Source organism: Pseudophryne corroboree, chromosome 2 (genome assembly GCF_028390025.1).
Source record: "Pseudophryne corroboree isolate aPseCor3 chromosome 2, aPseCor3.hap2, whole genome shotgun sequence".
NCBI classification, from domain to species: Eukaryota; Metazoa; Chordata; class Amphibia; order Anura; family Myobatrachidae; genus Pseudophryne; species Pseudophryne corroboree.
In genome coordinates, this window is record NC_086445.1 from 442,290,227 (window position 1) to 442,313,458 (window position 23,232).

Below are 23,232 nucleotides of genomic sequence, written 5' to 3' on the forward strand. Positions count from 1 at the left end.
ATTTGTGAATTGAATAGCGTCGGGAAGGAGGTACCAGTGCTATTCAATTCAGTGCACTGCTTTGTCGGAGACTGCCCGTACATGCACCTCAAACTGGGTGTTTGAGGTACAAGTCCCCCGAAACGATGTTGTTTGCACGGCACTAGTTCTGTCAGATGCCTGTTCACACCCCAGGTGGTATATACAGGCAGAAATCCACTAGTCAGAGTAAACAGGGCGCTGAATTAAATAGAACCGGGACATCCTTCCCAGCGCTACTCAATTTGGATTCAATTTAATTAACCCCATAGTTTTCAAGTACAGTGTAGAATGCGGATCATCCATACCCAACCCTACATGAGCAGCCACAGTAGTACTTTTATGCCATCGCGGAAAGTCACCGTGACATTAACTCAATAGATACATTACAACAGACAACTTCAAACCCACACACCTTACCCAGGAGCTGCTCTTCCTTTGGGCCCAGTGTGTGCTGGCTGGGGTAAGAGCGCCAACAAGAAGAGACTGAGATGCAGCATGTGAGCAGGGACATAGCTCAGAAACAATCGCCAGCATGATTTGTCCTTACATGTACAAGCACAAATGCATTACTAAAGGAACGGTGCGCCAAAATAATCTGGGATTTTAAGAGTACAATATTAGTGATAATGAAGTCTGGATCTTTAAAAATACATGACAAACAGTTAAAGATTTCTAATCTCTGCCTACCTTAGAAAAATTAATAAAAAACATTACCCATGTAGCGGGAATTTAAAAAAAAAAAGGCTGACACTAATTTGTAGAGCTAGACAGTCACTGGCACTCATATGGACGCTTATTATGGGAATCATTTGGGTGGAATTATTTTCCCTAGCAGTGCCGGTAGCTCGATGGAGCAATTCAATTGTACTAAACTGAAATGAGTGAAAAGTGATCCATTTGGGCACCCAAACTGTACTTTCTGCGTCACACCCAGCACTTTGAGAGTTCAGCAGTTTTACGCAGCTAACTGGGCACGATTTGCATGTAATAAAAAAAAAAACATTTGAATCTCACGGCACTAGACAGGAATCAGATGCAATAGAACAATTTAATTCCGCCCATTATGTTCTTCACAGCTAATATCTTGTTCAAGGGTGATCACAGATAGCGAATATAAGTGTGGAATCAGCTGTTCGGGCAGCACTGTACTCCTATAATTAAAAAGAACCCCACATTCTTAGCAAGTTAAACCCAAGAGCTCCCAAATTTGTGCAGAGGTCTATAATAAGGCAGACTTCATGGATGTCCCTAGCTAATTATAAACACAGCAAGCGATAGCTAAAATGTCAATGCTTCATACCAGAATATTTCGATCCAGTGAACAGAGGTATAAAAGAGACAGCAATACAGTACCAACAGCTGTTTCAAGCCCAATATAATCTTTGTCAATAGATATATTTAATGTAATTTCAGTACTGACTTCTTGAGTTATTTAAAACAGCACCCAATCAGACATCTTCCTACTACACCCTCTCTCAAATAGAATGGAGGACTTTTGCTATTACTGCCTATGAAGATACAACATGCTTTTGGCTCAGTTAAACTACACTCACTGATAATATAGCTGCATTCATAACGTATGTACAAATAACAGTATATGTAAACATTAAAATAATGCTGCTTACTTAAAATGCATTACAAGCGTTTTCCATTACAAATAAGAACCTTTTTATTCTGAATGCAATATTCATTCAGATAGGTACTGTGCAGGATCAGCCCTCTAAGCTTAAATGTGATATTCTTCAAGCATTACTTAATTCATTTAGATGACTAGGACATATTGTACTTTAACCCAGAAAAGAATAGTGGGCGACCAATTGGATAAACGTAAATTTGTAACATTTGGGATGATATAATGGATGTCATAAGCTAGTGTCAAGTTACAAACATAATGCAAAAGTCATTATACAATGTTTATTCGAGCAAAACATAAAGAGGATAAAATACAGAATATTTAGGCTTCAAATGTAAACAAAGAACACAAAACATGACAATTCAACTAAATACTTGAGCAAAATGAATGAGAGTGCTCGCAACTAGAAATATTTAGCAAGCACAACAATACAAGACTGTCATGACACAAGCTGCCATGGCTAATATCCTGACATAGTTTTACCACTAGTTATACCCACATACTCCATGTACAGCTCTCAGGCTGCTAGGAGAGGGGGTACTGGGCAGAGGAGCACTACACCCACTGCCTACCTGGGCGCCCATACACACATACATACATACATACATGGAGGTACATGATGAGCACTGTGTGAGGAGCCCTCAGGACGCTGACCCGGAGACCAGGGACCTGAGTCCGGGTGGGCTGATGAGTGAGTACAGAGAGACAGCTCCGGACCCTCATTATCCATCATCACCTTGTTCCTCCATAGCAACACTCCCTTCCTCCCCCTCCTCCATTCCTCCGGTACCCCAGCTGCCATTTACCTGCTCCTCGAAGCGGTTCACCACGGCCTGCACCCACTCTACCGGCTTGTGAGCCGCCATCGCCCCGGCCCGGGGTCTCCCCCTTCCTCCGCTTCCCGGGGATCACAGGCCGCCAGAGGGGAGATGATGATGACAGTAACCGTAACAGCTGCTACTTCCGCCTCCTCCGCTTCTCCCCTCCTCCACCCCCGCCTCCGCCGCCACCACCACCGCCTCCTCCACCTCCCGCCGCCCCCTCCTCTCCTCCTCCCCGCTATCGCGCTCTCCCCTCGGCCATCACCGCAAAGACGCCATGACACCAAACCGGAAGTGGGATCACTCAGCCCGGCCCCGCGACTGCTAGAGAGAAGGCGCGCATGCGCAATAGCCATTGGAGGAAATGGGCGGGGTGGCCAGGATTAGGGGGCGTGGTTTCTGGGATGGAGGTGGGCACATTGGCTCCTGGAATGTATTAACCCCATCCCTGGCTAGAACAGCGTGTGTGGTTCCTGATCCTGACATTATTAATTATGTGTATAAACCTTTCTGCAAATGAAGAAATTAAAAGCTGCTATAATTATATTTAGTTTATTTCTTCTGAAAATCGAAGATTTTGTGTTACATAGTCATTTTAAAATAATTTTCAGCGATACTTTTAGTGGATCTTTAAAGGTATCCTTGTGTGTCTGAAATAATATGTACATGTCACTGTAGTGTAGCCACTTAATTTATTAGAAACCAAACTACTACATGATAAAGTAAATTGAAATAAATAGTATGGCAATAGTTCCCAAACTGGGTGCTTAGGCACCCTGTGGTGCCTTGAGGCCACTGGCGTATTTTTAATAGATGCAGTGTGTGCGGTGCGCATGTCGTCCACGGGGGCTGATATCGCACACCCTGCACCAATTGTTTCAATACTCACCCTCCGGAGTCCAGATCTGCGCATGTGGCATAGACTGTGGAACAGCGCAAGGTTCCCCTAGTGACCCTAGTGCCCAGGGCTACAGCGCTGCCGACTACAGAGGAGGGGACACAGAAGGAGCCTGCACATGGACCTCATCCTCTCTATGGCCCTCATTCCGAGTTGTTCTCTCGGTAAATTTCTTCGCATCGCAGCGATTTTCCGCTTAGTGCGCATGCGCAATGTCCGCAGTGCGACTGCGCCAAGTAAATTTGCTATGCAGTTAGGAATTTTACTCACGGCTCTTTCTTCGTTCTGGTGATCGTAGTGTGATTGACAGGAAGTGGGTGTTACTGGGCGGAAACTGGCCGTTTTATGGGTGTGTGCGGAAAAACGCTACCGTTTCTGGGAAAAACGCGGGAGTGGCTGGAGAAACGGAGGAGTGTCTGGGCGAACGCTGGGTGTGTTTATGACGTCAAACCAGGAACGACAAGCACTGAACTGATCGCAGATGCCGAGTAAGGTTGAAGCTACTCAGAAAGTGCTAAGAGGTGTGTAATCGCGAGAATCTTTCGTTCGCAATTTTAAGATGCTAAGATTCACTCCCAGTAGGCGGCGGCTTAGCGTGTGTAAAGCTGCTAAAAACAGCTTGCGAGCGAACAACTCGGAATGACCACCTATATGCGCCCCTGCTTGAGGCTCTTACAGGGGTGCATTGGGTTAATGGTTTAGGACCAAATTACATTATTTTGGTCAAAGTGATACATACCTCCCAACTGTTCAATCAGTCCAGGCAGAAACTGCCGTTCCGTAAGTGCGACCGCGCTCGTAAAGGGGACTGGGCTCATCAGAAGGAGATTGGTCTTCATGAGGAGGGGCGGGACCTTGTTGCACGACCCCTGTTTTTCATCATTTTGGGGCTTGCCTAGCGCTTGCTGAGCAGCTGGGCATCCCCAGCTTCACTCCCTGCTCTGTTAGATTCAGTGATTACCGGCTGATTATCAGAGCAGCAGTGATCACAGGATCTCCCAACTGCCCCCCCCCCCCCCCGCCTGCGGGACACTGCGACCCGCGGGAAGGACAGCGGGACAGTGTCCGAATAGCGGGACTATCCTGCTGGAATTGGGACAGTTGGGAGGTATGGTGATAGTCAAAACCTGTGTTAGTAGCTGCCAATCATAAAACATATGGACAATCAGAACGACAACTGTACATCACCACATAACTGACCCTAAAGATAAAAGGTAGGCACAGTTTACTTCATTTAATATTTTTTCCACAAATTTACCAATTAAAAAGCGCTGATTCAGTAACGTATGTAGTGCATTCTTATACCTGCCAACATTGGCCTTCAGGGAACGTGGATGGTTTTGTGGTTATTATGTTATGTAGAGATGTGCGGCGGGCACTTTTCGTGTTTTGGGTTTTGGTTTTGGATCTGGATCCCCGCTCGTGTTTTGGACCTGGATTGGTTTTGCCAAAACCACCATTTCAGGGTTTTGGTTTTGGATCTGGAAAATTTTTTGGGGGAAAAAGAAAAACAGCTAAAAGCACAGATTTTTGGGGTAATTTTGATCCTACGGTATTATTAGCCTCAATAACATTCATTTCAACTCATTTCCAGTCTCTTCTGAACACCTCACACCTCACAATATTGTTTTTAGGCTAAAAGGTTGCACCGAGGTCACTGGATTACTAAGCTAAGCGACCCAAGTGGGCAGCACAAGCACCTGGCCCATGTAGGAGTGGCACTGCAGTGTCAGACAGGATGGCACTTTTAAAAATTAGGCCCCAAAGAGCACATAAGGCAAAGAAAAAAAGAGGTGCATCGAAGTCGCTGGGTGACTAAGCAAAGCAACACAAGTGTGCGGCACAAACACCTGGCCCATCTAGGAGTGGCACATCAGTGTCAGACAGGATGGCACTTTTAAAAACTAGGCCTCAAACAGCACATCATGCAAAGAAGAAAAAGAGGAGCAATGAGGTAGCTGGATGACTAAGCTAAGCGACACAAGTGTGCGGCACAAACACCTAGCCCATCTAGGAGTGGCACTGCAGTGTCAAACAGGATGGCACTTTTAAAATCAAGGCCCCAAACAGCGGGTGGTCTTCAGGTTGCCGACTGTCGGGATCCCGGCGCACAGTATGCCGGCGCCATAATCCCTCTGTCATTTAAAAAAAAAAAAATTCTGCACCACCAAATTAATTGTATGCGCAAAACATGGGACGTGCTGGAATTTGCCCAGATGTACTGCACGCGCAATATTGGTGGCATTCCGACCTGATCCCTAGCAGGCTACTTTTAGCACTGCTTCGATCAGGTAGTCGCCGCCTACAGGGGAGGGGGGATTAGCTGTGCGAGGCTGCGATCCGCTGTGCAGAGACTGCAGAAGCAAAAAATTTGTGCAGTCTGTGCACAGCTCAAGACTTACCCCCTGCGAGGATCCCTCCTGCATTCGGCCGGACACGCCAGACAACAGTCAGTTGCCAACCCTGGCTGGCCTCCTCCTGTCAATCTTCTTGTGTTCGCCGCTGCGAACACTTTCTTCATTATTCTTCATTATTCTCGTCGTTGCCCGGCAGCGACACATCTGCGCATAGCCGCCCGCATGCATGCACAGTTCTGACCCGTTCACTCGGCTGCGAAAAACTGGTCGGAATGACCCCCATTGTTCGATATCACAAATCCCCAGGAGAGTCTAAGTGGGGTAAGCCATTGTGCAATGTTGTCCCTCAGTTTCCGTAAGAGGTTGTCAGCGGTGTGCCTCTTACAGAAAACGGTGATACATAGCTTAGTCTGCCTAGGAACGAGCTGGGGTTTGTGAGATGCTGCTACTGGTGCCACTGCTGTTGTTGCTGCGGGAGGCAATACATCTACCCAGTGGGCTGTCACAGTCATGTAGTCCTTAGTCTGCCCTGCTCCACTTGTCCACATGTCCATGGTTAAGTGGACACTTGGTACAACCGCATTTTTCAGGACACTGAGGACACTTTTCTTAATGTCCCTGTACAGTCTGGGAATCACTTTCCTAGTGAAGTGGAATCTAGATGGGTTTTGGTGCCAGGGACACACTAGAGATGAGCGGGTTCGGTTTCTCTGAATCCGAACCCGCCGAACTTCAGCTTTTTTTACACGGGGCCGAGCAGGTTGACCCGAGCGCGCCCGAACGTCATCATCCCGCTGTCGGATTCTCGCGAGGCTCGGATTCTATCGCGAGACTCGGATTCTATATAAGGAGCCGCGCGTCGCCGCCATTTTTCACACGTGCATTGAGATTGATAGGGAGGGGACGTGGCTGGCGTCCTCTCCGTTTAGAGTGACTAATAGTACTAGAGAGAGAGAGAGACACAAATTTTGGGGAGCATAATATAGGAGGAGTACTACTTGCTGCTGATAGTGTGACCAGTGGCAGTGACCAGTGCCACCAGTTTAATGAATCCGTTCTCTGCCTGAAAAAAAACGATACACAGTGTGACACAGTCACACATACCATATCTGTGCTCAGCCCAGTGTGCTGCATCATATACTGTATATCATTATCTGACTGCTGAGTGCTCACTGCAGTGCTCACACAGCTTAATTGTGGGGGAGACTGGGGAGCAGTTATAGCAGGAGTACATATTTTAAGTACAGTGCACACTTTTGCTGCCAGAGTGCCACTGCCAGTGTGACTGACCAGTGACCACTGACCACCAGTATTGTGATTGTCTGCTGACCACCAGTATATTGTGATTGTCTGCCTGAAAAAGTTAAACACTCGTCGTGTGGTGTTTTTATAAACGCATTCTGCAGACAGTGTCCAGCAGGTCCGTCATTACATAATATATACCTGTCCGGCTGCAGTACTAGTGTGATATAAATATATATATATTTTAATTTTATCTCATTATCATCCAGTCTATATTAGCAGCAGACACAGTACGGTAGTCCACGGCTGTAGCTACCTCTGTGTCGGGACTCGGCAGTCGCTCGTCCATCCATAATTGTATACCACCTACCCGTGGTTTTTTTTTTCTATCTTCTTGATACTAGTAGCTTACTTTAGGAGTCTGCAGTGCTGACAGACAGTGTCCAGCAGGTCCGTCATTACATAATATATACCTGTCCGGCTGCAGTACTAGTGTGATATATATATATATATTTTTTTTTTTTAATTTTATCTCATTATCATCCAGTCTATATTAGCAGCAGACACAGTACGGTAGTCCACGGCTGTAGCTACCTCTGTGTCGGGACTCGGCAGTCACTCGTCCATCCATAATTGTATACCACCTACCCGTGGTTTATTTTTTTTTTCTATCTTCTTGATACTAGTAGCTTACTTTAGGAGTCTGCAGTGCTGACAGACAGTGTCCAGCAGGTCCGTCATTACATAATATATACCTGTCCGGCTGCAGTACTAGTGTGATATATATATATATATATATTTTAATTTTATCTCATTATCATCCAGTCTATATTAGCAGCAGACACAGTACGGTAGTCCACGGCTGTAGCTACCTCTGTGTCGGCAGTCGCTCGTCCATCCATAATTGTATACCACCTACCCGTGGTTTATTTTTTTTTTCTATCTTCTTGATACTAGTAGCTTACTTTAGGAGTCTGCAGTGCTGACAGACAGTGTCCAGCAGGTCCGTCATTACATAATATATACCTGTCCGGCTGCAGTACTAGTGTGATATATATATATATATATTTTAATTTTATCTCATTATCATCCAGTCTATATTAGCAGCAGACACAGTACGGTAGTCCACGGCTGTAGCTACCTCTGTGTCGGCAGTCGCTCGTCCATCCATAATTGTATACCACCTACCCGTGGTTTATTTTTTTTTTCTATCTTCTTGATACTAGTAGCTTACTTTAGGAGTCTGCAGTGCTGACAGACAGTGTCCAGCAGGTCCGTCATTACATAATATATACCTGTCCGGCTGCAGTACTAGTGTGATATATATATATATATTTTAATTTTATCTCATTATCATCCAGTCTATATTAGCAGCAGACACAGTACGGTAGTCCACGGCTGTAGCTACCTCTGTGTCGGGACTCGGCAGTCGCTCGTCCATCCATAATTGTATACCACCTACCCGTGGTTTATTTTTTTTTCTATCTTCTTAATACTAGTAGCTTACTTTAGGAGTCTGCAGTGCTGACAGACAGTGTCCAGCAGGTCCGTCATTACATAATATATACCTGTCCGGCTGCAGTACTAGTGTGATATATATATATTTTAATTTTATCTCATTATCATCCAGTCTATATTAGCAGCAGACACAGTACGGTAGTCCACGGCTGTAGCTACCTCTGTGTCGGGACTCGGCAGTCGCTCGTCCATCCATAATTGTATACCACCTACCCGTGGTTTATTTTATTTTTTCTATCTTCTTGATACTAGTAGCTTACTTTAGGAGTCTGCAGTGCTGACAGACAGTGTCCAGCAGGTCCGTCATTACATAATATATACCTGTCCGGCTGCAGTACTAGTGTGATATATATATATATATATTTTTTAATTTTATCTCATTATCATCCAGTCTATATTAGCAGCAGACACAGTACGGTAGTCCACGGCTGTAGCTACCTCTGTGTCGGCAGTCGCTCGTCCATCCATAAGTATACTAGTATCCATCCATCTCCATTGTTTACCTGAGGTGCCTTTTAGTTGTGCCTATTAAAATATGGAGAACAAAAATGTTGAGGTTCCAAAATTAGGGAAAGATCAAGATCGACTTCCACCTCGTGCTGAAGCTGCTGCCACTAGTCATGGCCGAGACGATGAAATGCCAGCAACGTCGTCTGCCAAGGCCGATGCCCAATGTCATAGTACAGAGCATGTAAAATCCAAAACACCAAATATCAGTAAAAAAAGGACTCAAAAATCTAAAATAAAATTGTCGGAGGAGAAGCGTAAACTTGCCAATATGCCATTTACCACACGGAGTGGCAAGGAACGGCTGAGGCCCTGGCCTATGTTCATGGCTAGTGGTTCAGCTTCACGAGGATGGAAGCACTCAGACTCTCGCTAGAAAAATGAAAAGACTCAAGCTGGCAAAAGCACCGCAAAGAACTGTGCGTTCTTCGAAATCCCAAATCCACAAGGAGAGTCCAATTGTGTCGGTTGCGATGCCTGACCTTCCCAACACTGGACTTGAAGAGCATGCGCCTTCCACCGTTTGCACGCCACCTGCAAGTGCTGGAAGGAGCACCCGCAGTCCAGTTCCTGATAGTCAGATTGAAGATGTCAGTGTTGAAGTACACCAGGATGAGGAGGATATGGGTGTTGCTGGCGCTGGGGAGGAAATTGACAAGGAGGATTCTGATGGTGAGGTGGTTTGTTTAAGTCAGGCACCCGGGGAGACACCTGTTGTCCGTGGGAGGAATATGGCCGTTGACATGCCTGGTGAAAATACCAAAAAAATCAGCTCTTCGGTGTGGAAGTATTTCAACAGAAATGCGGACAACATTTGTCAAGCCGTGTGTTGCCTTTGTCAAGCTGTAATAAGTAGGGGTAAGGACGTTAACCACCTCGGAACATCCTCCCTTATACGTCACCTGCAGCGCATTCATAATATGTCAGTGACAAGTTCAAAAACTTTGGGTGACAGCGGAAGCAGTCCACTGACCAGTAAATCCCTTCCTCTTGTAACCAAGCTCACGCAAACCACCCCACCAACTCCCTCAGTGTCAATTTCCTCCTTCCCCAGGAATGCCAATAGTCCTGCAGGCCATGTCACTGGCAATTCTGACGAGTCCTCTCCTGCCTGGGATTCCTCCGATGCATCCTTGCGTGTAACGCCTACTGCTGCTGGCGCTGCTGTTGTTGCTGCTGGGAGTCGATGGTCATCCCAGAGGGGAAGTCGTAAGCCCACTTTTACTACTTCCACCAAGCAATTGACTGTCCAACAGTCCTTTGCGAGGAAGATGAAATATCACAGCAGTCATCCTGTTGCAAAGCGGATAACTGAGGCCTTGACAACTATGTTGGTGTTAGACGTGCGTCCGATATCCGCCGTTAGTTCACAGGGAACTAGACAATTTCTTGAGGTAGTGTGCCCCCGTTACCAAATACCATCTAGGTTCCACTTCTCTAGGCAGGCGATACCGAGAATGTACACGGACGTCAGAAAAAGACTCACCAGTGTCCTAAAAAATGCAGTTGTACCCAATGTCCACTTAACCACGGACATGTGGACAAGTGGAGCAGGGCAGGGTCAGGACTATATGACTGTGACAGCCCACTGGGTAGATGTATGGACTCCCGCCGCAAGAACAGCAGCGGCGGCATCAGTAGCAGCATCTGGCAAACGCCAACTCTTTCCTAGGCAGGCTACGCTTTGTATCACCGGTTTCCAGAATACGCACACAGCTGAAAACCTCTTACGGCAACTGAGGAAGATCATCGCGGAATGGCTTACCCCAATTGGACTCTCCTGTGGATTTGTGGCATCGGACAACGCCAGCAATATTGTGTGTGCATTAAATATGGGCAAATTCCAGCACGTCCCATGTTTTGCACATACCTTGAATTTGGTGGTGCAGAATTTTTTTAAAAACGACAGGGGCGTGCAAGAGATGCTGTCGGTGGCCAGAAGAATTGCGGGACACTTTCGGCGTACAGGCACCACGTACAGAAGACTGGAGCAACACCAAAAACGCCTGAACCTGCCCTGCCATCATCTGAAGCAAGAAGTGGTAACGAGGTGGAATTCAACCCTATATATGCTTCAGAGGTTGGAGGAGCAGCAAAAGGCCATTCAAGCCTATACAATTCAGCACGATATAGGAGGTGGAATGCACCTGTCTCAAGCGCAGTGGAGAATGATTTCAACGTTGTGCAAGGTTCTGCTGCCCTTTGAACTTGCCACACGTGAAGTCAGTTCAGACACTGCCAGCCTGAGTCAGGTCATTCCCCTCATCAGGCTTTTGCAGAAGAAGCTGGAGACATTGAAGGAGGAGCTAACACGGAGCGATTCCGCTAGGCATGTGGGACTTGTGGATGGAGCCCTTAATTCGCTTAACAAGGATTCACGGGTGGTCAATCTGTTGAAATCAGATCACTACATTTTGGCCACCGTGCTCGATCCTAGATTTAAAACCTACCTTGGATCTCTCTTTCCGGCAGACACAAGTCTGCTGGGGTTCAAAGACCTGCTGGTGACAAAATTGTCAAGTCAAGCGGAACGCGACCTGTCAACATCTCCTCCTTCACATTCTCCCGCAACTGGGGGTGCGAGGAAAAGGCTCAGAATTCCGAGCCCACCCGCTGGCGGTGATGCAGGGCAGTCTGGAGCGACTGCTGATGCTGACATCTGGTTTGGACTGAAGGACCTGACAACGATTACGGACATGTCGTCTACTGTCACTGCATATGATTCTGTCCCCATTGAAAGAATGGTGGAGGATTATATGAGTGACCGCATCCAAGTAGGCACGTCAGACAGTCCGTACTTATACTGGCAGGAAAAAGAGGCAATTTGGAGGCCCTTGCACAAACTGGCTTTATTCTACCTAAGTTGCCCTCCCACAAGTGTGTACTCCGAAAGAGTGTTTAGTGCCGCCGCTCACCTTGTCAGCAATCGGCGTACGAGGTTACTTCCAGAAAATGTGGAGAAGATGATGTTCATTAAAATGAATTATAATCAATTCCTCCGTGGAGACATTGACCAGCAGCAATTGCCTCCACAAAGTACACAGGGAGCTGAGATGGTGGATTCCAGTGGGGACGAATTGATAATCTGTGAGGAGGGGGATGTACACGGTGATATATCGGAGGATGATGATGAGGTGGACATCTTGCCTCTGTAGAGCCAGTTTGTGCAAGGAGAGATTAATTGCTTCTTTTTTGGTGGGGGTCCAAACCAACCCGTCATTTCAGTCACAGTCGTGTGGCAGACCCTGTCACTGAAATGATGGGTTGGTTAAAGTGTGCATGTCCTGTTTATACAACATAAGGGTGGGTGGGGAGGGCCCAAGGACAATTCCATCTTGCACCTCTTTTTTCTTTAATTTTTCTTTGCGTCATGTGCTGTTTGGGGAGTATTTTTTTGAAGGGCCATCCTGCGTGACACTGCAGTGCCACTCCTAGATGGGCCAGGTGTTTGTGTCGGCCACTAGGGTCGCTTATCTTACTCACACAGCTACCTCATTGCGCCTCTTTTTTTCTTTGCGTCATGTGCTGTTTGGGGAGTGTTTTTTGGAAGGGCCATCCTGCGTGACACTGCAGTGCCACTCCTAGATGGACCAGGTGTTTGTGTCGGCCACTAGGGTCGCTTAGCTTACTCACACAGCTACCTCATTGCGCCTCTTTTTTTCTTCTTTGCGTCATGTGCTGTTTGGGGAGTGTTTTTTGGAAGGGCCATCCTGCGTGACACTGCAGTGCCACTCCTAGATGGGCCAGGTGTTTGTGTTGGCCACTAGGGTCGCTTAGCTTACTCACACAGCTACCTCATTGCGCCTCTTTTTTTCTTCTCTGCGTCATGTGCTGTTTGGGGAGTGTTTTTTGGAAGGGCCATCCTGCGTGACACTGCAGTGCCACTCCTAGATGGGCCAGGTGTTTGTGTCGGCCACTAGGGTCGCTTAGCTTACTCACACAGCTACCTCGGTGCGCCTCTTTTTTTTCTTCTTTGCGTCATGTGCTGTTTGGGGAGTATTTTTTGGAAGGGCCATCCTGCGTGACACTGCAGTGCCACTCCTAGATGGGCAAGGTGTTTGTGTCGGCCACTAGGGTCGCTTAGCTTACTCACACAGCTACCTCATTGCGCCTCTTTTTTTTCTTCTTTGCGTCATGTGCTGTTTGGGGAGTATTTTTTGGAAGGGCCATCCTGCGTGACACTGCAGTGCCACTCCTAGATGGGCCAGGTGTTTGTGTCGGCCACTAGGGTCGCTTATCTTACTCACACAGCTACCTCATTGCGCCTCTTTTTTTCTTTGCGTCATGTGCTGTTTGGGGAGTGTTTTTTGGAAGGGCCATCCTGCGTGACATTGCAGTGCCACTCCTAGATGGGCCAGGTGTTTGTGTCGGCCACTAGGGTCACTTAGCTTACTTACACAGCTACCTCATTGCGCCTCTTTTTTTCTTCTTTGCGTCATGTGCTGTTTGGGGAGTGTTTTTTGGAAGGGCCATCCTGCGTGACACTGCAGTGCCACTCCTAGATGGGCCAGGTGTTTGTGTCGGCCACTAGGGTCGCTTATCTTACTCACACAGCTACCTCATTGCGCCTCTTTTTTTCTTTGCGTCATGTGCTGTTTGGGGAGTGTTTTTTGGAAGGGCCATCCTGCGTGACACTGCAGTGCCACTCCTAGATGGGCCAGGTGTTTGTGTCGGCCACTAGGGTCGCTTAGCTTACTCACACAGCTACCTCATTGTGCCTCTTTTTTTCTTTGCGTCATGTGCTGTTTGGGGAGTGTTTTTTGGAAGGGCCATCCTGCGTGACACTGCAGTGCCACTCCTAGATGGGCCAGGTGTTTGTGTCGGCCACTAGGGTCGCTTAGCTTACTCACACAGCTACCTCATTGCGCCTCTTTTTTTCTTCTTTGCGTCATGTGCTGTTTGGGGAGTGTTTTTTGGAAGGGCCATCCTGCGTGACACTGCAGTGCCACTCCTAGATGGGCCAGGTGTTTGTGTCGGCCACTAGGGTCGCTTAGCTTACTCACACAGCTACCTCATTGCGCCTCTTTTTTTCTTCTTTGCGTCATGTGCTGTTTGGGGAGTGTTTTTTGGAAGGGCCATCCTGCGTGACACTGCAGTGCCACTCCTAGATGGGCCAGGTGTTTGTGTCGGCCACTAGGGTCGCTTAGCTTACTCACACAGCTACCTCATTGCGCCTCTTTTTTTCTTTGCGTCATGTGCTGTTTGGGGAGTGTTTTTTGGAAGGGCCATCCTGCGTGACACTGCAGTGCCACTCCTAGATGGGCCAGGTGTTTGTGTCGGCCACTAGGGTCGCTTAGCTTAGTCATCCAGCGACCTCGGTGCAAATTTTAGGACTAAAAATAATATTGTGAGGTGTGAGGTGTTCAGAATAGACTGAAAATGAGTGGAAATTATGGTTTTTGAGGTTAATAATACTTTGGGATCAAAATGACCCCCAAATTCTATGATTTAAGCTGTTTTTTAGGGTTTTTTGAAAAAAACACCCGAATCCAAAACACACCCGAATCCGACAAAAAAAAATCGGTGAGGTTTTGCCAAAACGCGGTCGAACCCAAAACACGGCCGCGGAACCGAACCCAAAACCAAAACACAAAACCCGAAAAATTTCAAGTGCACATCTCTAGGACACACTACCTCCATCAATTGTCTAAATCCCACTGCACTAATGGTGGATACCGGACGCACGTCTAACACCAACATAGCTGTCAAGGCCTCAGTTATCCGCTTTACAACAGGATAAATGCTGTCATATTTCATGTTCCTCGCAAATGACTGTTGGACAGCCAATTGCTTAGTTGAAGTAGTACAAGTAGTTTTCTGACTTCCCCTCTGGGATGACGATCGACTCCCAGCAGCAACAACAGCAGCGGCAGCAGCAGCAGTAGGAGGAAGTGGTTTTTGATCTTTCCCTATTTTATCCTCCAAATTTTTGTTCTCCATTATTTTTCTGGAGTTATATAACAATATGCGGCACAGGAGAGCATACCCCTACACCACACAGGGCAAACACTGTAAAAAATATTAAATATAAATAACCCCTTTATTTGAAGTAAATAATATACAGCACAGGACAGCACCACTGGACTTATACGGCAGTACCACTGGACTGGACTTATACGGCAGTATCCCATGACTTATACGGCAGCACCACTGGACTGGACTTATACAGCAGTACCCCTGGACTTATACGGCAGCACCACTGGACTGGACTTATACGGCAGTACCCCTGGACTTATACGGCAGCACCACTGGACTTATACAGCAGCACCACTGGACTACACTTATACGGCAGTACCCCATGACTTATACGGAAACACCACTGGACTGGACTTATATGGCAGTACCACTGGACTGGACTTATACAGCAGTACCCCTGGACTTATACGGCAGCACCACTGGACTTATGTGGCAGTACCACTGGACTGGACTTATACGGCAGTACCCCTGGACTTATACGGCAGCACCACTAGACTTATACGGCAGCACCACTGGACTACACTTATACAGCAGTACCCCATGATTTATACGGCAACACCACTGGACTGGACTTATATGGCAACACCACTGTACTGGACTTATACGGCAGTACCACTGGACTGGACTTATACAGCAGTACCACTGGACGGGACTTATACGGCAGTACCCCAGGACTTATATGGCAGCACCACTGGACTGGACTTATACCGCAGTACCACTGGACTGGACTTATACCGCAGTACCACTGGACTGGACTTATACAGCAATACCCCTGGACTTATACAGCAGCACCACTGGACTGAACTTATACGGCAGTACCCCTGGACTTATTCGGCAGCACCACTGGACTGGACTTATACGGCACTACCACTGGACTGGACTTATATCAGAATCAGAATCAGCTTTATTGGCCAGGTGTACTCACGTACACTAGGAATTCTTTGTGGTACAATGCATCGCCAAGCAGCAACATGAAGGGGGAATACATAGCATACGAAGGGGGAAGAACATAGCATACATTACACACATTACACGTATGAGTTGATACTGCACATTGCAACTGTACAATAGACTCAACATATTAGACATATTATACACGTAGGACTAAACACAAAGGCTGCTTGGCAGAGCAGCACCGAGGCAGCCATCCGCGGCGCCAACTAGAACTCAAACAATGCACATAATACAGAAGATTTAAGTATTACATCAAAAGATAAACCACACAGACAATAAAGACAGAAAGCATAATGCAGGGTTGGTGTAAGCATTTTGGGTAATAACCTCCAGGGGTTGTGTATTCCACCCTCACAAGGTACCAGGTGTGGCAGCCATCTTAGGCGCTCTGCGTAGGATTACCCAGGGTGGAATAGTCCACCCCTAGAAGAGAACACAACACGGGGAGATTGCAGAGTCCTTAGGGTCAGAGTAGGGTTCCAATAAAACCATCAGGTCCATGTATTTTTCATCCCATCCACAAGTTTACCAGATAAGGCAGCCATGTTGGGCGCACTACGAAGGTTACACAGTGGGAGATGAGCCAAACAAGGGACAAATGCATTCACGGGAAAACTGACACAAGTGTAGGAGTATGCTATACCCTGCATGGAAAGATCCAAATGAAGCACACCCTGCCCATGGAGGAACCATCCGAGGCAGCCATGTGAGGCGCACTGTGTAGGTTACTGCTGGCAGGGTGTGCAACCAATGGAGGTACACATTACAGGAATAGCACACAGTGGGGGGAAAGTACCGTGTAAGAAGAAAGAAGAGAAAGACACATTTGCAGGAAAACATTAATTTGTGAAAATGATAAATGTCCTGGTCTCATGAGAGCAGTGCGGGTGGGTGTGAGAGTGTGGGGAGCAGTGCGGGTGGGTGTAAGAATGTGGAGTGCACACTAATGTCCAATGGAACTGAACCAGCAAAATCTGGTCCTGATGCGCACGCCCCTCAGTTCCCTGCTCAGCTTGAGGGGTAGTCTTGGGGGCAGTCATGATGTTCTTGGACAGAGAAGTAGTAGGCATTGGTCCTGGTGTTCTCAAGGCAGAGGTGAGGAGAGGCCACATGATGGTCCTGAGTTGCAGTGTTTGGGGAAGTACCACTGGACTGGACTTATACGGCAGTACCACTGGACTGGACTTATATGGACGTACCCCGGACTTATAAGGCAGTACCCCTGGACTTATACGGCAGCGTCACTGGACAGGACTTATACGGCAGTACCACTGGACTGGACTTATACAGCAGTACCCCAGAACTTATACGGCAGTACCCCTTTGATTTGTACGGTAGCACCACTGGACTTATACGGCAGCACCTTTATATGGCAACACCACTGGACCGGACTTATACGGCAGTACCACTGGACTGGACTTATACAGCAGTACCACTGGACTGGACTTATACGGCAGTTTCCCAAGACTTATACGGCAGCACCACTGGACTGGACTTATACGGCAGTACCCCTAGACTTATACGGCAGTACTTCTGGATTTATATGGCAACACCACTGGACTACACTTATACGGCAGTACCACTGGACTGGATTTATACAGCAGTACCACTGGACTAAACTTTTATGGCAGTTTCCCAAGACTTATACGGCAGTACCACTGGACTGGACTTATATGGCAGTACCACTGGACTGGACTTATACAGCAGTACCCCTGGACTTATACAGCAGCACCACTGGACAGAACTTATACAGCAGTACCACTGGACTGGACTTATATGGCAGCACCACTGGACTGGACTTATACCGCAGTACCACTGGACTGGACTTATACCGCAGTACCACTGGACTGGACTTATACCGCAGTACCACTGGACTGGACTTATATCGCAGTACCCCTGGACTTATACGGCAACACCACTGGACTGGACTTATATGGCAGCACCACTGGACTGGACCGATAGGGCAGCACCACTGGACTTATGGCAGAACAGGAAACCGCTACTGGTCTTATGGCAGCACAGGCCACCACCAGTGGACTGATGCAGCACAACACAGCACCACTGGACTGGACTTATACAGCAGCAGGACTGGACTTATGGCAGCACAGGACACCACGCCTGGACTTATGGCAGCACAGGACACCACCACTGGACTGATGCAGAACAAGACAGCACCACTGCACTGGACTGGTTTTATAGAGCAGCACTAGACTTATGGCAGCACAGGTCACCACCACTGTGACTGGACTGATGCAGCACAAGACACCACCACTGGACTGATGCAGCACAAGACAGCACTGAAATGACACAAAAGAGCAGGTCGCCATACCACTTCCATGCACAGACACCAAGGAGATACATCTTCTCGCGATACTCTCCAGGACTGGAGTGAAAATGGCAGCGACGCACGGCTCCTTATATGGAATCCAAAACCCGTGAGAATCCGACAGCGGAATGATTATGTTTTGCCTCGTTCTGGTTTCTGAGTCTGGCGGGAAAACCCAAGCTGGGCTCGGATACGGGCTCGGGACGTGATGTTCGGGAGGGTTCGGTTCTCAGGGAACTGAACCCACCCATCCCTAGTTATATGGCTTGTGTCATGTCTTCCACACCAATTTTGCTGCAGTGAAACTACCTCACTACCTACACACTTCCAGAGCATGCCCTCAGTCTTAGGCCTAAGATGGATCGAGACAGAGCTCACCAGTGGCAGATTTTACCTATGGGCTGCAGGACTGCAGCCTCCCCAGGTAAAATCCGGCATCTCAGCTCAGTGTCTGAAGCCAGATGTAGTCCGTGACTACACTGGTTTCACTGTGACTGGCAGTGACTTCCTGTTGAAAGTCCTACCTGTCAATCACATACATTATTTTGTAGGAAGCCCCTCCCTGCCAGGCCGTCAGCCCAGTCTGGCTTCTATGGACTGCAGCCCATATGCAGTCCTTAGAAGCTGGGCTTTTGTGCATGCACACTCAAGCCACCGCTTGTGCGCATGCGCTGGTCCCAGCACCTGTCACCTCCATTGCACATGCACCGGGACCCGAACACAGGACTCTTCGCTCTGGCATGGGTAGATTAAAAAAGTTACGAGATGCCACCGGAGCTCACCATTACATCACCTGGTCATGGACTGCTTAACTTTCTGCCTCCAGAAGTATTTCTGCCTCCAGAAGTAGAGGGATATATTAAGCCTGAGCCCACAACTGCAGGGAACAAGATAGCTATCTTTTATCACAAGCTTGGTACCCAGAGCTAGAAGTTAGTCCCAAAATAGAATCTAAGCTACTTTTGTACACCGATGATCATTATTTTAGGGATGTCCATCAACCATAGATGGTTTGTACCAATAGTAGATGCCATCACCGACGGAGGTCCAATGGTTCTCCACCATCAATGGCAAAGATCAGTGATATTTTTTATCCACCCACTGCAGGAGGGCCAGGGCCGGCACTACCATTAGGCAGCTGCCTAGGGGCGGCGGCTCCTGGAGGGTGCCACTGAAATTCATCTAGCAAAAAACTGAAGGATGCAGCCTCCTCCTATTACACTGCGCTGGCTGCTGCTGCAGGTCTAATCAGGTGCTGGCGCTGCTATCAGGCTGTACTACATAGTGTCTCAGCCATTCCTCCGTATTGACACGTGTAACATCAAGTCACGTGAAGGCACATGAGAGGTGGATGTAACTAAGGCTCCCGAGGGGCACCCCCATGGCCCCTCTTCATGCCCTGATGCACCTCCTCCAGGCCCCTGGATCTCGGATCTCCAGTAGTAAGCAGCACCTGACTACATGTCTGCACCCAGCAACGTCGCTGTAATGCTGCTGCCACCTGCAAGAGAAACCATGACAGTATATAAGGAGGAGGGGGTCAGTCATGAACTTACAGATGGGGGGATGGAACACAAAAAAGAGCATGCAAATATATGCATGTGTGTATATATACACATACAATTAAAGGGATGTAGTTGGCATCCCAGCGGACAGGATGCCGGTCTTCAGAATACTATCACACTTTGAAAAGTCGCTTGAGTGTTGTCCCTTTTCTCTGTATATGTATAATAATGCAATTCACCCCAGCCCACCTAGTGGCCACCTGCACCTCTAGTCCGGGAGGTGGTGGCGGCGGTGATGGGGGTTGTAGGTTAGGGGGAGCTAGGCTGAAGCTTTGCCTAGGGCGCAGAGTTACCTTGCACTGGCCCTGGATGCAAGTGAAAATGTTTTCAAAATAATACTGAATCTTTCATGATCCCATGTAAAATATTATCCGTATGATTCCCTAGTCTTTTTGGGAGCTTTTGTTTGAAAGGCATTACTTATTATTTCTGTTATGGTGCAGGAGCGTTGGTGCTTATTCACTAGGATTTTGAATTGTGCCAACAATGTATTTGCTGTTTGTGTAAAACAAATGGTGAATGGGGAAGAAGATAAAAATAGGATTTTAATTACCTACCGATAAATCCTTTACTCATAGTCTGTAGAGGATACTGGGGATCCATTTAGTACCATGGGGTATAGATGGGTAAACTAGGAGCCACGGGCACTTTATGAATTTGAGAGTGTGGGCTGGCTCCTCCCTCTATGCCCCTCCTACCAGACTCAGTCTAGGAAACTGTGCCCGAGGATACGGACATACTTTGAGAGGAGGATATAAAAGGATAGTGGTGAGATTCCAAACCAGCACATACAAACAAGAGGAAAGCCATGTTAACCAAGCTTGGAACAGGAAAAGCAACAGCTGAACCAAAGAACAAAACTTAATCAAGTAACAGTGCAGGATGAACAAAGCACCAGGCGGGCACCCAGTATCCTCTACTGACTACAAGAAAAGGATTTACCGATAGGTAATTAAAATCCTATTTTCTCTTACGTCCTAGAGGATACTGGGGATCCATTTAGTACCATGGGGAAGTACCAAAGCTCCCAAACTAGGTGGGAGAGTGCTGAGGTTCCTGCAGAGCTGATTGACCAAACTGAAGGTCCTCAGAGGCCAAAGTATAGAACTTATAGAACTTTGCAAACGTGTTGGAACCTGACCAAGTAGCTGCTAGGCAGAGCTACAAGGCCGAGACACCCCAGGCAACCACCCAAGAAGAACTCACTGACTTGGTCGAGTGGGCCTGTATAGATTTAGGAACCGGCAATCCTGCCATGGAATAAGCATGCTGGATAGTGAGCCTGATCCAGCGTGCAATTGACTGCTTTGAAGTAGGACAACCAATCTTATTGGGATCGTAAAGAACAAACAGCAAGTCCGATTTCCTGTGACGAGCTGTCCTCTTCACATACACCTTGAAAGCCCTCACAACATCCAAAGACTTCGAAGTAACAGAGGTGTCGGTACCAACAGAAAACACAATGGGTTGGTTGATGTGAAACGCAGACACCACCATAGGAAGAAATTGCTGACGAGTCCTGAGTTCAGCTCTGTCCTCATAGAAAATTACATAGGGGCTCTTGTGAGACAACGCCCCCAGCTCCAACACACGTCTTGCTGAAGCCAAGGCAAACAGTGTGACAGTCCTCTACGTAAGATATTTTACATCTACCTCCTGTAACGGTTCAAACCAGTCCGATTGTAGGAACTGCAGCACCAAATTGAGATCCCAAGGTGCCATGGGAGGCACAAAGGGAGGTTGGATGTGCAGAACCCCTTTCAAGAACGTCTGGACCTCAGGGAGAGAAGCCAATTGTTTCTGAAAGAAAATGGACAAGGCCGAAATCTGGACTTTTATGGAGCCCAGACGTAGGCCCACATCCACACCCGACTGCAGAAAAAGCAGAAAATGTCCCAGATGAAATTCCACCACAGGATATTTTCTGCTCTCACACCAAGAGACGTATTTCTTCCAAATACGGTGGTAATGTTTAGACTTTACCCCTTCCTGGCTTGAATCATAGTCGGGATGACCTTGTCAGGGATGCCTCTCCTGGCTAGAATCAGCCGTTCAACTTCCATGCCGTCAAACGTAGCCGTGTTACGTCTTGATAGACGAATGGGCCCTGTTGCAGAAGATCATCACGAAGAGGTAGAGGCCACAGATCTTCCAGGAGCATCTCCAGAAGGTCCACGTACCAGGCCCTTCTTGGCCAGTCGGGAGCAATGAGGATTGCTTGAACTTTTTCCCTTTTTATTCTTTTCAGAATTCTTGGGATTAGCGGAAGTGGAGGGAACACGTATGCCATCTGATAGACCCATGGAGTTGACAGAACATCCAATGCCACTGCCTGGAACAATACAGCTTGAGCTTCTTGTTGAGACGAGAGGCCATCATGTCGACTTGTGGACATCACCATCGACGTGTCAAGCACCTGAACACCTCCGGGTGAAGGCGTCACTCCCCCAGGTGCAGGTCATGTCTGCTGGGGAAGTGTGTTTTTCTGCCCAGAGGAGAATTCTTGATACCTCTGACATTGCTGCTCTGCTTTTCGTTCCGCCCTGTTGGTTTATGTACGTTACTGCCGTCAAATTGTCCGACTGGACCTGAATGGCCTGATCCTGAAGAAGATATGAGGCCTGCAGAAGGGCGTTGTATACAGCCCTGAGCTCCAGAATGTTGATTGGAAGGACGACTTCCTGACTTGACTATCTTCCTTGAAACTGCATCCCCTGGGTGACCGCTCCCCAACCTCTGAGGCTTGCGTCCGTGGTTAACAGAATCCAGTTCTGAATCCCGAACGGTCGGCCCTCGTTTAGGTGAGAAGTCTGTAGCCACCACAGAAGGGAGATCCTGGCCTTTGGCGACAGACAGATCCTCTGGTGCATGTGAAGATGCGATCCGGACCATTTGTCTAACAGATCCTGCTGGAAGGGCCTCGCATACAACCTTCCATACTGAAGCGTCCCGTAAGAAGCCACCATTTTCCCCAGAAGGCGAATGTATAGATGCACCGATATGCGGGTTGGCTTCAGGACATCCCGAACCATCGACTGGATTACAAATGCCTTTTCCAATGGAAGAAAAACTTTCTGTGACTCTGTGTCCAGTATCATTCCCAGAAATGGGAGCCTCTGAGTTGGCTCTAAGCAAGATTTTGGGAGATTTAGAATTCACCCATGATCCAGGAGTAGTTTGGTTGTGAAACCAATGCTGCCCAACAACCTTTCCTTAGATGGTGCCTTTATCAGAAGATCGTTCAGGTACGGAATTATGTTCACTCCCTGCTTGCGAAGGAGAAACATCATCTCTGCCATCACCTTAGTGAACACCCTCTGTGCCGTGGAGAGACCAAATGGCAGGGCCTGGAATTGGTAGTGACAGTCCTGTAGTGCGTAGCCAGATCAGAATGTGCAGGTACGCATCCTTGAT

The 23,232-nt window shown here is 47.7% G+C and overlaps 1 protein-coding gene across 8 annotated transcripts in view; it reads right to left on the reverse strand.

Annotated features, from left to right (window-relative positions):
- NF1 (neurofibromin 1) overlaps positions 1-23,232 on the reverse strand; it is a 738,710-nt gene that overhangs the window by 684,351 nt on the left and 31,127 nt on the right. For 7 of the 8 annotated variants that reach the window (XM_063953661.1, XM_063953657.1, XM_063953654.1 and 4 more), the window contains exon 1: positions 2,461-2,642. The exons of the other annotated variant lie outside the window; for it this stretch is intronic. In XM_063953661.1, coding sequence (XP_063809731.1) covers positions 2,461-2,520 — 60 coding nt within the window. In that variant the 5' untranslated portion in view covers positions 2,521-2,642. Of the gene's footprint in view, positions 1-2,460; positions 2,643-23,232 lie in introns of those variants that run through there. 8 annotated transcript variants of the gene reach the window in all.